Below are 12,041 nucleotides of genomic sequence, written 5' to 3' on the forward strand. Positions count from 1 at the left end.
CTGCATATGGCAGTTTCTGAGTCTAAAACCCCACCTGAGCCCTGCATTCAATGGGGCTACTTTGGGTGCCTTGCCAGTTTCCTAGTCTATTGATGTTTTAACTTCTTTTGTAAACAGTGTTGTTGTTTGTTTTATGCTTCCTGAGAAAAACTAGGACAGAGTTAAGAATTGATCAAGAGGACAGATTTAACTCACCCCTCTGTTTCCCCTGGGCTTGGCAATGTATTTGGCAATATGAAACCATAAGAAGAAAATTTAAAAATTTGTCACTTTTAATAATCTTATAATGGAGCTTAATACAGACTTTGAATATTATTACTATTATTGACTTAAATTGGTTAGAGTAGCTGAGGAGGGATTGGAGTATAGCAGGTCTCTCAGTCTAGGCATTATTGATATTCTGGGCCGGCCAGATAATTGTTATAGGAAGCTATTTATGCACATTAGATGCTATTAACAACCTCCAGTTTTGACTACCACAGTATCTAAAATAATGATAGAATAAAGTCTGTCACTAAAAAGCCAAAAGCAGTAAATGCCAGTTACCTGGTAAAAGTTAAGGAATTGTTGGGGCTTCTCTTCCACCACTAGATTAATGAATGAGTCACATACTTCTCTGAAGACATAAACTTACTATCTCTTGTGGTTCATCTAGTAGGCAAGACACTGGATCACTGAGCTCTGGACCAGCACCAGCCTTCTCACTGGATTGATGTTCCATTGAAAGGCTGGCTCTTTGTGGAGCTGAGATTTGGCAGCTACTTTTCTCAGGGTTGAGCTCTTGGTAGAGAAACAGAAGTGCCCAGAATGAGCACCTATCCTTTTCTTCCGGTTTTGTCTTCTCGGGTTCTCTCTGTGCCTGTGAAGCCCAGTTCTACAAATGTTTTAGAATAGTTGACTCATTTAGATGAGTTCAGAGTCTAACATGTTTTTTGCATGTACGGGTAGTGAATGTTTGTCTTCTGCCTTGGCTATAGGCTCCAAAGGAAGGAGGTGAAGCATTAGCACCAAGAATTAACTGTATTCCAGTTAAGAATGTGGCTGATGACTTGTTCTAATACAAAGTAGTGTTTCTCTGATATTTATTGTCCATTTTTTCTGAGGGTGTTCCAGAGGCAGGCAGCTCAAGGATCAAATCATGGAAGGAAAGGGCTGTGATTTATTTATTTATTTATTTGGCACTTTTTATGTAGTTTAGGAATTGGTACATCTTCTAAAATAGTGGAGCAGGAATGGTTTGCAGGAACAAAATTCCTCCCTAAGGAAGCTATGTGGAACCCCCAAAGAAGGTTGGTGGTCTCAAGAAGTAAATGAGAGGATTATTCCACATATCTCTGACTGGTTTCTGTGGTTGACATTAACTTAGGGCCCTTGCTATTACTTCTAGTGTCATGATTCCTGACTATCCTAATGAGCCACCTCACTGGGTAATTGAAAAAAGGAGAAGCAAAAGTAGGAACAGATGAAAAGCTAAAAAAGAATTGTCATTTTAGAGAGGAATTGTTTTCACATTAAGTATTCAGGACAATGCTGTTTTAGTGGCCTGAATCACTAAACAAGTGTAGGCATGAATACAAATCATTTTATTTTAGATATTTGGAGATCTTGCTTTGAGCCCTGTCCCCTGAAACTCATGTTTTTTTTTTTTCTTGCCCCCAAATATTCTTTTCTTTGATACAAGTTTTCCTGAGGAGAATGCATCTTCACCATTTACCCAAGCCAGAGCACACTGGATCCGAGCAGTGACCAAGGTCCGACTCCAGCTGCAGGAGGTAGGGAATCTGTTCTGATTCTGATTGGGACAATTTTTCTTTTGAAATTGAGAGACATATGGTGCTGGAGAAGCAGTCAGTGATTAGTCATCTTCTTACAGTGTGCTTCTTGGAATGCATGGCAACTAAACCAGAGTCTTAAGATAGGGGAGATGGCCTTAACTTTTTTCTGTGCTAATTAATGAAAATCAAATAGAGCTAGTGGGTTGAGAGCTTGAAGGTAAAGTTTTATGTTTATTTTCAGTACCATCATCTCTTTGAAGCCACAGATGAGGGTAGGGGACCATTTCAAGGCCTCTTGGATCAGTTCTTCCTTAGCCAGTTCAAATATTACTGGCTGATATTGTGGGGCCAGAAATAGGTTACAGAAATTTTTATGGGGTCACTAATTTAAGGCCCAAAACATCAATACATTAAGATCTGAAAGAGTATAAAAAAGCAAAAATAAAAATAAATATTTTTAAATTTTCTGTGTTATGAGTTTGACATGTCCTTAATCTGTGTGTCAATAGATAGACTCTAGTCTTCAGGCAGAAAGGATAGTTTTAAGTGATGACTTAAAACTTGTCAGTATATAATCTGTAGATAGACTTTCACATCCTCTGACCCAGATGCTTCAGCTATCAGCATTTCACATTTGCTTTATCTACTTTTGCTGTATTAGGAATAGTCTTTCTCTAAACTACTTGTGAGAAAGTTGGAAGTATGGTATTTTCTCTTCTAAGTGCTCTTGTATTTCCCTGAAAATGAGAGTACTCTCCTGAGTAACCACAATTGAACCATCCAAATCAGGAAAACAATAATATTATAATCAGGACCCTGTGCAAATTTTGCCAACTATTCTGACAGTGTCTCATTTTTCTTTCTGATTCAGAATCTAATCCAGGATGACATGTTGTATTCAGTAGTCATGTCTGGTTTTTTATTTTTAGTTATAGCTAGGCACAATACCTTTATTTTATTTATTTATTTTTGTGTGGTGCTGAGGATTGAATCTAGAACCTTGCACGTGCTAGGTGAGTGCTCTACTGCTGAGCTACAACCCCAGCCCTAGTAGTCACATCTTTTTAGTCTTCCCTTAGTCTGGAATAGTTCTTCATCTTTTCCATCTTTAACTGTTTAAAATGGTACAGGCCTTTCATCTTGTAGCATGTTCTTCAGTTTGGATGCATTCAGTGTTTATTCATGTTCACACTCAGGCCATGCGGTCTTGATTGGAATTACACAAAACCTGTGCTGTGCTCTTATCAGTGCATTGCATCAGGAAGTATAAGATGGCTACCTGTTCTACAATTTGTGATAGCCTTAATCATTTGGTTGAATTTGTATTGTCCTGGTTTCTTCATTGTCAAAAGATCCCTTTTTGGGTTGGGGTTACTGGCTCAGTGGTAGAGCGCTTGCCTAGCACGTGTGAGACACTGGGTTCTATTCTCAACACCACATAAAATTAAATAAAATAAAGATATTGTGTCCACATACATCTAAAAATATTGAAAAAGAGATACCCCTCTTTCCTTTTGTAATGGGTATGTGTTTTGTAGTAAGATCCTCTTAGACTATTGATACCGTGTGCCTCATCAAATCTCTACCTACCACCTTAGTATCCATTGATGACTTTTTTCTGAGGTTGTCACCACTAATGGTGGTTGTCAAGTAGTAACTTTGCTTTCATTATCCTTTCTACATTAATTAGTTGTTGTTCTATAAGGAGATTTCATTTTCTCCTGTTAATTTATTTATGTTAGTATGGACTCATGGCTTTCTAATTTATGATGTGAGTTGTAATCCATTACTGTCATTTATTTTGATGGTCAAATTGTTCTAGCCTCAAGTTAAAGGATCTTAAGTTTGACCCTTCAGGGAAAAGATAGTATTTTAATAATTATTGAAAAAGTAACTGCTTTGGAGAAAGCATTTTGAAATCCTTCTTTCTGTATATATGTGTACATCTGATCCTTTGTTACTCAAAATGAGTGTTACTAATAAAAACTCAAAACTGTGTGGCCTAAAATCTTGGAAAGAGAGTATTAACATATTTTAAATCTTTCTAATGAAAAATTTCAGTGAGGTTTGAAATTGGTAAAATATAAAAAATATTTTGACCCTTTCATAAGAACAATTGACTGACATCAGAGAAGATGAAATTTACTAGCCAGATTTCAACAGAATCTTTTAAAAATTGGCATGTAGAAACCAATTATACTTGATGTATTGGTATCCTTCACTATGACAGCCATGAAAACCAATTTATTGAAATAATTAAACGTGAAACCAAACCTTCAAGTCATTCTGCAACTAAATATTATTTTACATTTCTTTCACTGATAAAAATTAATACTGCCAGTATTTTTAGTGACAGCAAATATTTTTATAATTAATATTTTTAAAAATTTAAATGATTGTTTTTATGCTTTTCCATTTTAACTTTCATAATGTAATTAACATTAATACAATTTTATGTGTGTATAATTTTTAAATGAATCTACACATATTGAGAGGAATATTGTAAGAAATTTCTGTGGGACAGGGCTGCTCAATCACAACACTGAGGGCCTGATGTAGACCAATATGAGGTAAACTAACATTTAAAGTGAACATTTATAGAGTGAATGTCATTAATACTATTTTTTTCAAAAGTAATGATCTTGTAATTTTTATTTAAAAGAAAGTAAAGTCATATTCTCCATGTAAAATGAAAACTTGATGAGAAAAATAAAAATATATTGGAACTGATATAATTTAAAATATGACTTTTTCTTTTTGAGAGAATTCAGAGTCTTTCAAAGGAAAAAAAATATACCTAAAAATAGTCGCTAAAGCTTGGAAGCAGCTGGAGAAAAGACATAGTTTATCCAGGAGTAACTACTATTGCCACTTAAGTACTATTGCTTCTTGAGTACTGTTGCTACTTGAGCCACTATAGTACTTAAGTACTATTGCTACTTGAGTAAGAGAACAATAGTAAAAGAATTCTTAGCATGGGTAAAGTAACTGGCAGTTGATGAGTCATGGCCAGCCATAGTTTAAAGCAATTCAGGAATTTGAGCCAGGAGAATTGCAAGGCCAGCCTCAGCAACTTAGTGAGACCTTTTATCAAATTTTAAAAAAGGGTTTGGGATGTCGCTCAGTGGTAAAGCACCTCTAGGTTTGATCCCCAGTACCAAGAAAAAGAAGAAGAAGAAAAAAAAGAGGGATCTGATAGAAGCAGAATTGCACCATGTACACTTGAAATGAGATTTGCCAAAGATTGGTTGAGTTTATGAGAACAAACAAAGTAAACATAGCACTAAGGATTTTTCCACCCTAGTAATCGAAGTTCTACCTAGTCATGCCTTTACCCCTCTGCCTAAGATAATAATTTTTGTTAGTTTCTTATCATTATAGAATTTCATTATATAAGCATAAGCAAATATGAATGTTTTCTGTTTTACTCCTTTTATATAAAAGGCAGCATATTATATACACTGAGAATATCTTTTTCTTTTTTACTTAGTAATCCTTTCATATTAGCTCTAAGAGAATTTTCACTTTTTGAAGCTGTATAATATTCCATTCTATGAATGTACTGCAAATGTTTAGCAAATCCTTTGTTGATATTCATTTGATTGTTTCCAGTCATTTGATGTAACAAACCATGTTAGAAATGAGAAACCTTTTTGTGTATGTTATTTTGCATGTGTACAAATATATCTGAGGGAAATTTTAGTACATATGCCAAATTGCTGCTTATTTTGTCAGTGACTTAAAACAACAAAGGGTTGTTTCTTACCCATGCTACATGTTATATTAAAGAGTTCTGCTTTAAATTGTCTTACCTCTGTAATCTTATGGAGTAGCAAGTACCCAGCACTGGCCAGTCAAAATAGTAAAGGGATAGAAGATACTAAATAAAAGAGAACATACAAAATGCACTCTGGCTCTTGAAAATTGTGCCTAGAAACTTCATGTCATTTTTGCTCACATTTCCCTTGCTAAAGCATATCCCTAACACCACCTATTAAATTTAGGTGAGTACCATGATATACCTTCATAGGAAAAAGGATATTTGTGAATGACTTTAATGACTGTCCCAAAGATATATAATGCCTTCCATAGGAGGTGTCCCAATGTATACTCCTAAGAATGATACCATGAAGGTACTTTCTTTTCCATAACCCCCCATTGGAGTGTTTGATCAAACTTTTGCTACTCTATTAGGTGCTAGTATCTCAGTAGTTTAAATTTGTAGTTTCTATTAGTAAAGTTGAGCATGTTTATATATATATATATATATATATATATAAAAATTAAATAAAGACTATTAAGTAATTACTTTCTGTGAATGGCCTATTCTTTGCCCATTTTCTGTCAAGTTATTAATATTTTTTCTTACTAATTCTCAGGAGTGTTTTATGTTTTAGGGAAATTAACTCTTTGTTATTATGTGAGTTGCCAGTATTTTTCTCAGTGAACCATTTTGAGGAAATTTTTTATGCTTAGTATGAGGCACATTTTCCTAATCCAGAAAAATGGGGAGAATAATAGTATCTTTCTCTTGGCATTATAAATTGTTTAATAAGTCTATGATTTTTTAAAATGTCTCAGTGGCTTTACATTGCCTTTATGATAGAATAAAATCCTTCATGATCCACCTCAGTACAATTCAAAGTGTGATTCATGAATTAGCCCAACCCAGGAACTGTTTGTTTTTAGTCTTTGATGAAATAAATACCCATATTGAAAGTAACCACTTAGAGGCAATTTCATTTGCTATAACATCAATCCTATCAATGGCTCATTGAATAGGATATGGATGAAAAATATCAGACTGTGACATACTGGGAATATAAAGCCAAGTCTTAACCAAGAGTAGTTTGAAAAACTGATGTGGATCCTACCTTAACTCTTGCTGCTACCCTGTTTGATGAACACTTCCAACATACATAACTATATTTTTCAAAATTTCTCGGAGACTTTGCATTTGCCCTTTCCTACAATTAGAATATTCTTTCTCTTAATTCACCTAATTTTTCATTCACATCTTTAAAAACTCAATCAGGTGTCAGGTTTTTGTTTTTGTTTGGAGGGGGCAGTGTTTCCAGATTCTCTCTCTTTTTTTTTAATATGTAGTTTTTTAGTTGTAGGTGGACACAATACCTTTATTTTATTTTTATGTGGTGCTGAGGATTGAACCCAGTGCCTTATGTGTGCCAGGCAAACACTCTACCACTGAGCCACAGCCACAGCCCAATATTTTATTTCTATGTGGTGCTGAGGATCAAACCCAGGGCCTCATGCATGTTAGGCAAGCACTCTGCCACTGAGCCACAACCCCAGCCCTCCAGATTCTCTGAATGCCTTTTCTAGATTGACATTTACCATGATGTAATGTAGTTACTTGTTTACTCATATGCCTGCCTTGCCTTTTTTCTTCTATAAGTTACTTGAATGTCAAACCTATGCTTTTTTTTTGCTGGTATTCTAGAGCTTAGTATAGAATGTGGCAAAGAGCATTTAGCCAACCTTTTATAGATACTTAACTATCAAAAAAGGCCATCATTGTTTCCACAGAAGTTTCTATGTTCTTTTTTATCTTCTCATTAATCCTATTTTTAACATTTCCCAATGCCCAAGACTTAAAGCCAACAACAGCAAAATATTAATTATTATCATTATTTGTTTTCTTTTTAAAATTTATAGCTGTGTTTTCTTATGTAATTTATATGAATATAAATTTACTGAATTTGTATCACAATATGAGTGGAATTTTTATTTAGTTTTTATAAACTTTGTTTTGAACTTCAGTTTACTCTTCAGTATTTTTTAAAACATTTAATGATTATTAATAGATTACTAATATTCCATTTCATAAATGTCCCATAACAGTTATTCTTTATTATAGATGTTATAATAAGCATGATCATATGTAAATCTATTTTATTTCTAATTATTTCTTTAGCTTTCCTAAAATGGAATTCAAATAAATTATTGAGTTAAAGAGCATATTCTTTTAAAAAACTTCTGATGAGAAGCCAAACCTGTTGGCACATACCTGTAATCCCAGCAACTCAGGAGGTTGAGGCAGAAGGATAACAAATTCAAAGGCCATACCGGGCAACTTAGTAAGACCCTGGCTCAAAATAAAGTAAAAAGGGCTGGGAGAGTAGCTTAGTGTTAAAATGCCTCAATTGCCATTTTCACAAGAGGAAAAAATAAATAAATGATACTCTTGATGAACTTCTGAATTTATTTTGGAAAAAAAGTTTTCCAGTTTGTGCTTTCAGTATTTGAATGTACTGTACCAAAATTATTATTTTAGAAAATATTTGTCAGTTTGACCAAAGAATAGTATGTTTTAATTTATATTTCTCATTATTTGTGGTTTTAGTATTTACCATATGTTTATAGTTGTTTATACTTACTTAGCTGATATTGCATTAAATAGACTTTGAGGAAGTACCATAGAAACCTAGCTACACTTACGTCATTCCTATAAGACTGTCAGCAACTTGAGGGAAGAAATTCTATAGGGTCATGTCTATCCTCTGGCTGAGTACCTGGCCATATGCACTTAATAAATATTTAATGACATTGCTAATGCTGATGAGGTAATAATGTTGCAAGTGTGAGAGGGAATGAATATGAATCTGTACCTTATTTGGCTTAGCTGCAGAAAAGTCTGGGGGAGGAGGTGAGACTTTTAGCTCTAGAAACGGAGACTGCGGTGGCAGCAGGTGGGTGGGTGTTCCAGGTGGAAGGGACAGTGAAGGAGAAGGCATGGAGGTAGGCCATAAGGAAGACTTGACAGGAGCTCCTGGGCTATTGAAGAAAGCTGAGAAGGAGAGCCTTGGTAATCAGGGACAGAACTGAGGAAAGAAGCCTCTTGTTTAAATGGAGCAATCCTAGGAGGTCCAAGATTGCTGCTGGTCAGCCTGAGAGCATTTTCTCAGGGGTGATCACTAAGGCACAGAGAAAATTGGTGCTCTCTTACAAAGCTCTGTTTTCACTTGTGATTCCCTCCCAAGCAAAGAGACTCCCTTCTTGTCCTATAATTGAAGCTTGAAAGGGTTCCCTTTTTAAGGGGAAATGAGCTCCAAGAGAGGTCATTAGGATCCCACCTCTTAGACTTAGCACCAGGAAAAACATTCTTTCTGTAATCTCAAACTCCAGAATATTCTCTGATCCACTGCTTATCTTTTTTGTTTCCTGCTACCATTGTTATTGTTATTGTTAATAGTATTATGTTGTTGGTGGTAGTAGTAGTTGTTGATTTGAAGGTTTTAGGACCCCTCCTTGAGGACTTGGGTGTTTCCTGTCTTAAATTCCACTACCTCAACTCTTTACCCTCACCCTCATGGAGGCCACCAATTTCTGATCTCTCCTTTTTCTTATAATCTTTTAGCCCTCTCCCTACCATTGCTGTTATAACACTTAAAATATTAGAGAATTATCTTAAATAAGTAATATATGTAAAAACATAAAATTAAAAAATATGAATAATATACTTTTCCTCCTTTTTCAGGCTCCCAGGCCTGTAGTCACCCTTTCCCCATTACCTTATTACCTGTATCTTATCAGTCCAGAGATAATCCACACAATTAAAGCACGTGTGTGCACAAATGCACATTTGTGTGTATTAACAATCCTCTTCTTTATCTTGCTTTTTTCATTTCCTGCTATATCTTGGAGATATTTCCTTATTTGTACAAATAGAGCTACTGCTCTATTAATAGCTACAGTTTTTCTATTATCCTATATAGAGCTACTGCCTTTTAAAACAGCTATATAGTACTTTTTGTAGCTGTATTATAACATATACAGTATCTACTATTGATGAATCTTTGTTTCTAATATTGTTGCAATGCAAATCCTACCTGTAAGCCTTAATACTTCATAACCTCTCTTACTGCGTTTGGCACCCTTTGAGCTCATGGTAAACCGTTCCCAGGAACAGGCCCTTTACTGCTTGACAAGGGCCGTATCTGCTGCTACCCTGGTGCTGTGAGATAGCCCTTCCTCCCAACAGGCTCCTTCTGGTCTTTGGCAAACTGAAGAGTCCTTACCTGATATCTGAGACAAGAATTAATACATTCTGTGCTTCTCACCTTGACTGAAACCTAGCTGTTTTCTGAAGCTCCCTTTGGTAGAGACTATATATTCTTGTTTTGCTTCATGTATTAATGGACAAGATGGAAGCCTTGGTTTTCTCTGGCTTCCTCTGTTACTTCCAAACCGTTACTGGATCACCACTTAACCCATTCCTGTACCCACCTTTCTTGTTGCAATTAGATTACAACTTTTTCCATAACCCTCCATTTGTTCATTGAAAACCCTAGTTTCTATATCATAGGTTTTCTTTAAATCTCAACTACTGCCATAATAATTATCATCCTAAGGGCTGGGGTTGTGGCTCAGTGGTAGAGCAGAAGCATGTGTGAGACACTGGGTTTGATTCTCAGCACCACACATAAATAAATAAAATTAAGGTCCATTGACAACTAAAAAAATATTTTAAAAAATTATCATCCTAATAACTATATTTATTGAATACAGCTATCTCTCAGGTATTATGTTAGGTGTTTGACATATATTACTCAATGCATTTCTCATAGTAATTCTATGAATTAGACTTGTATTATTAGGACCATTCTATAAATTAAGGAACTTAATATTTAAGAAGATAGAAACTTGTAGCTGGGCATGGTGGCTCATGCCTGTAATCCCATGGCTGGGGAGGCTGAGGCAGGAGGACTTCTAGTTCAAAGCCAGCCTCAGCAAAAGTGAGGTGCTAAGCAACTTGGTGAGACCCACATCAAGCTGAGTATGTGGCTCAGTGGTTGAGTGCCCCTGAGTTCAATCCCTGGTGCAACCCCCAGCCCCCAAAAAGAAGACAGAAACTTATTCAGCTAGCCAGAGTTAGAGCTGAGATTCAAATCTAGATTTATTTAGTTCTTTACCACTTGCTTTGAATCTCTGATTTCATTTACCCAGTCAAACTCAGTCTGAAAATATTACAGGGAAAATTCTAGAAACAAAATAATTCATAGTTTTAAAATTAAATGCTATTCTGAGCAGCCTGATGAATCTTGTGCCTTCCTGTTCTTTCCCCCCAGGATGTGAATCATCGTTTTGTCTAGTGTATCCATGCTGTATATGCTACCAGCCCATCAGTCACTCAGTAGCTGTCAACTGTCACATTATTGCACTGCCTATGTTCAAATAACTCTTATTTTACTTAATAATATCATCCAAGCACAGGGTGGTAATGATGTTAACAATTTGGATATGCTTAAAAGAAGTTGGAAAGTGCTTCCTTTAAGTGGAAAGGTGAAAATTTTAGATATGTATATATGCATGTTTAGGAAAAACATATTATATAGAGGGCTCTCATATATTAAGACCCTCTCTGGAGGATCTTGTAATGTATCCCCAACAGATAAGGGGGACTACTTTACTGATTTCATATATATATTTATTTATTTTGTTTATTTACTTTTATGTGGTGCTGAGGGTTGAACCCAGGGCCTCGCACATGCTAGGCGGGTGCTTCTACTGCTGAGCCACAACCCCAGTTCCCTTTACTGATTTCTTTAGGAATTAAGCTTTTAATCTTTTAAACATGAACAAAGTTATCCCTTCTCTGAAGGGTGCCATGATATCATTAACCTGTCTGGAGTCAGAGGACAGGAGGGTGTCCAATACTGGCAGCAGGCCTTAGCTCTAGCTGATAGTATTTTCTAAGCATAGTAGCTAAAAAGGTAAGTTCTCAGTTAACTCTACTGGAATAAGTCAGATCATTAGCTCTGCACAAAATTATTTAATTCCAAATAATAAGCACAGCAGTCTTTGTCACTCTCAACCACCTTACCTGACTCCTGCTACTTATTTGACTGCCCAGCCAATGAGAATATTTGACATTAAGAAGGAGCTCTGTTCTTCTGTTAGAGAAAATTTGTTTGCCAATGTTATCCAAAAGGGAGCATCTATATAACTAGTCAGTTTTAAATTAAACCTGCTAATAAGTGGGTACCACTGTGTGCTTTTGGGGATACTTGTAAGACATGTACAGAGGGGAGATATAAATGATTAGTAATTTAATATTTTATTTTTCACATACTTTTTCTCATCTCCTTATTTTCTCTGCAGCATTCTGTGCTTTCTTAAAATTCCTTGCTTCTTATAATTTCCCATTTTCTTGTCTTCCATTATCCTTAGATTCTCCCAATTGTTCTTTTCCTCCCTTTTCATCTTATATAGCTCCTTTTTGTACAGTTTTCCTCTCAGGCATAT

General features: G+C 35.5%; 1 protein-coding gene across 2 annotated transcripts in view; it reads left to right on the forward strand.

Annotated features, from left to right (window-relative positions):
• Unc13b (unc-13 homolog B) overlaps positions 1 to 12,041 on the forward strand; it is a 207,274-nt gene that overhangs the window by 124,475 nt on the left and 70,758 nt on the right. For both annotated transcript variants that reach the window (XM_026415263.2, XM_026415255.2), the window contains one exon: positions 1,682 to 1,772. In XM_026415263.2, coding sequence (XP_026271048.1) covers positions 1,682 to 1,772 — 91 coding nt within the window. The remainder of the gene's footprint in view (positions 1 to 1,681; positions 1,773 to 12,041) is intronic.

The sequence above is a fragment of the Urocitellus parryii genome, chromosome 4 (genome assembly GCF_045843805.1).
Source record: "Urocitellus parryii isolate mUroPar1 chromosome 4, mUroPar1.hap1, whole genome shotgun sequence".
Classification (NCBI taxonomy): domain Eukaryota; kingdom Metazoa; phylum Chordata; class Mammalia; order Rodentia; family Sciuridae; genus Urocitellus; species Urocitellus parryii.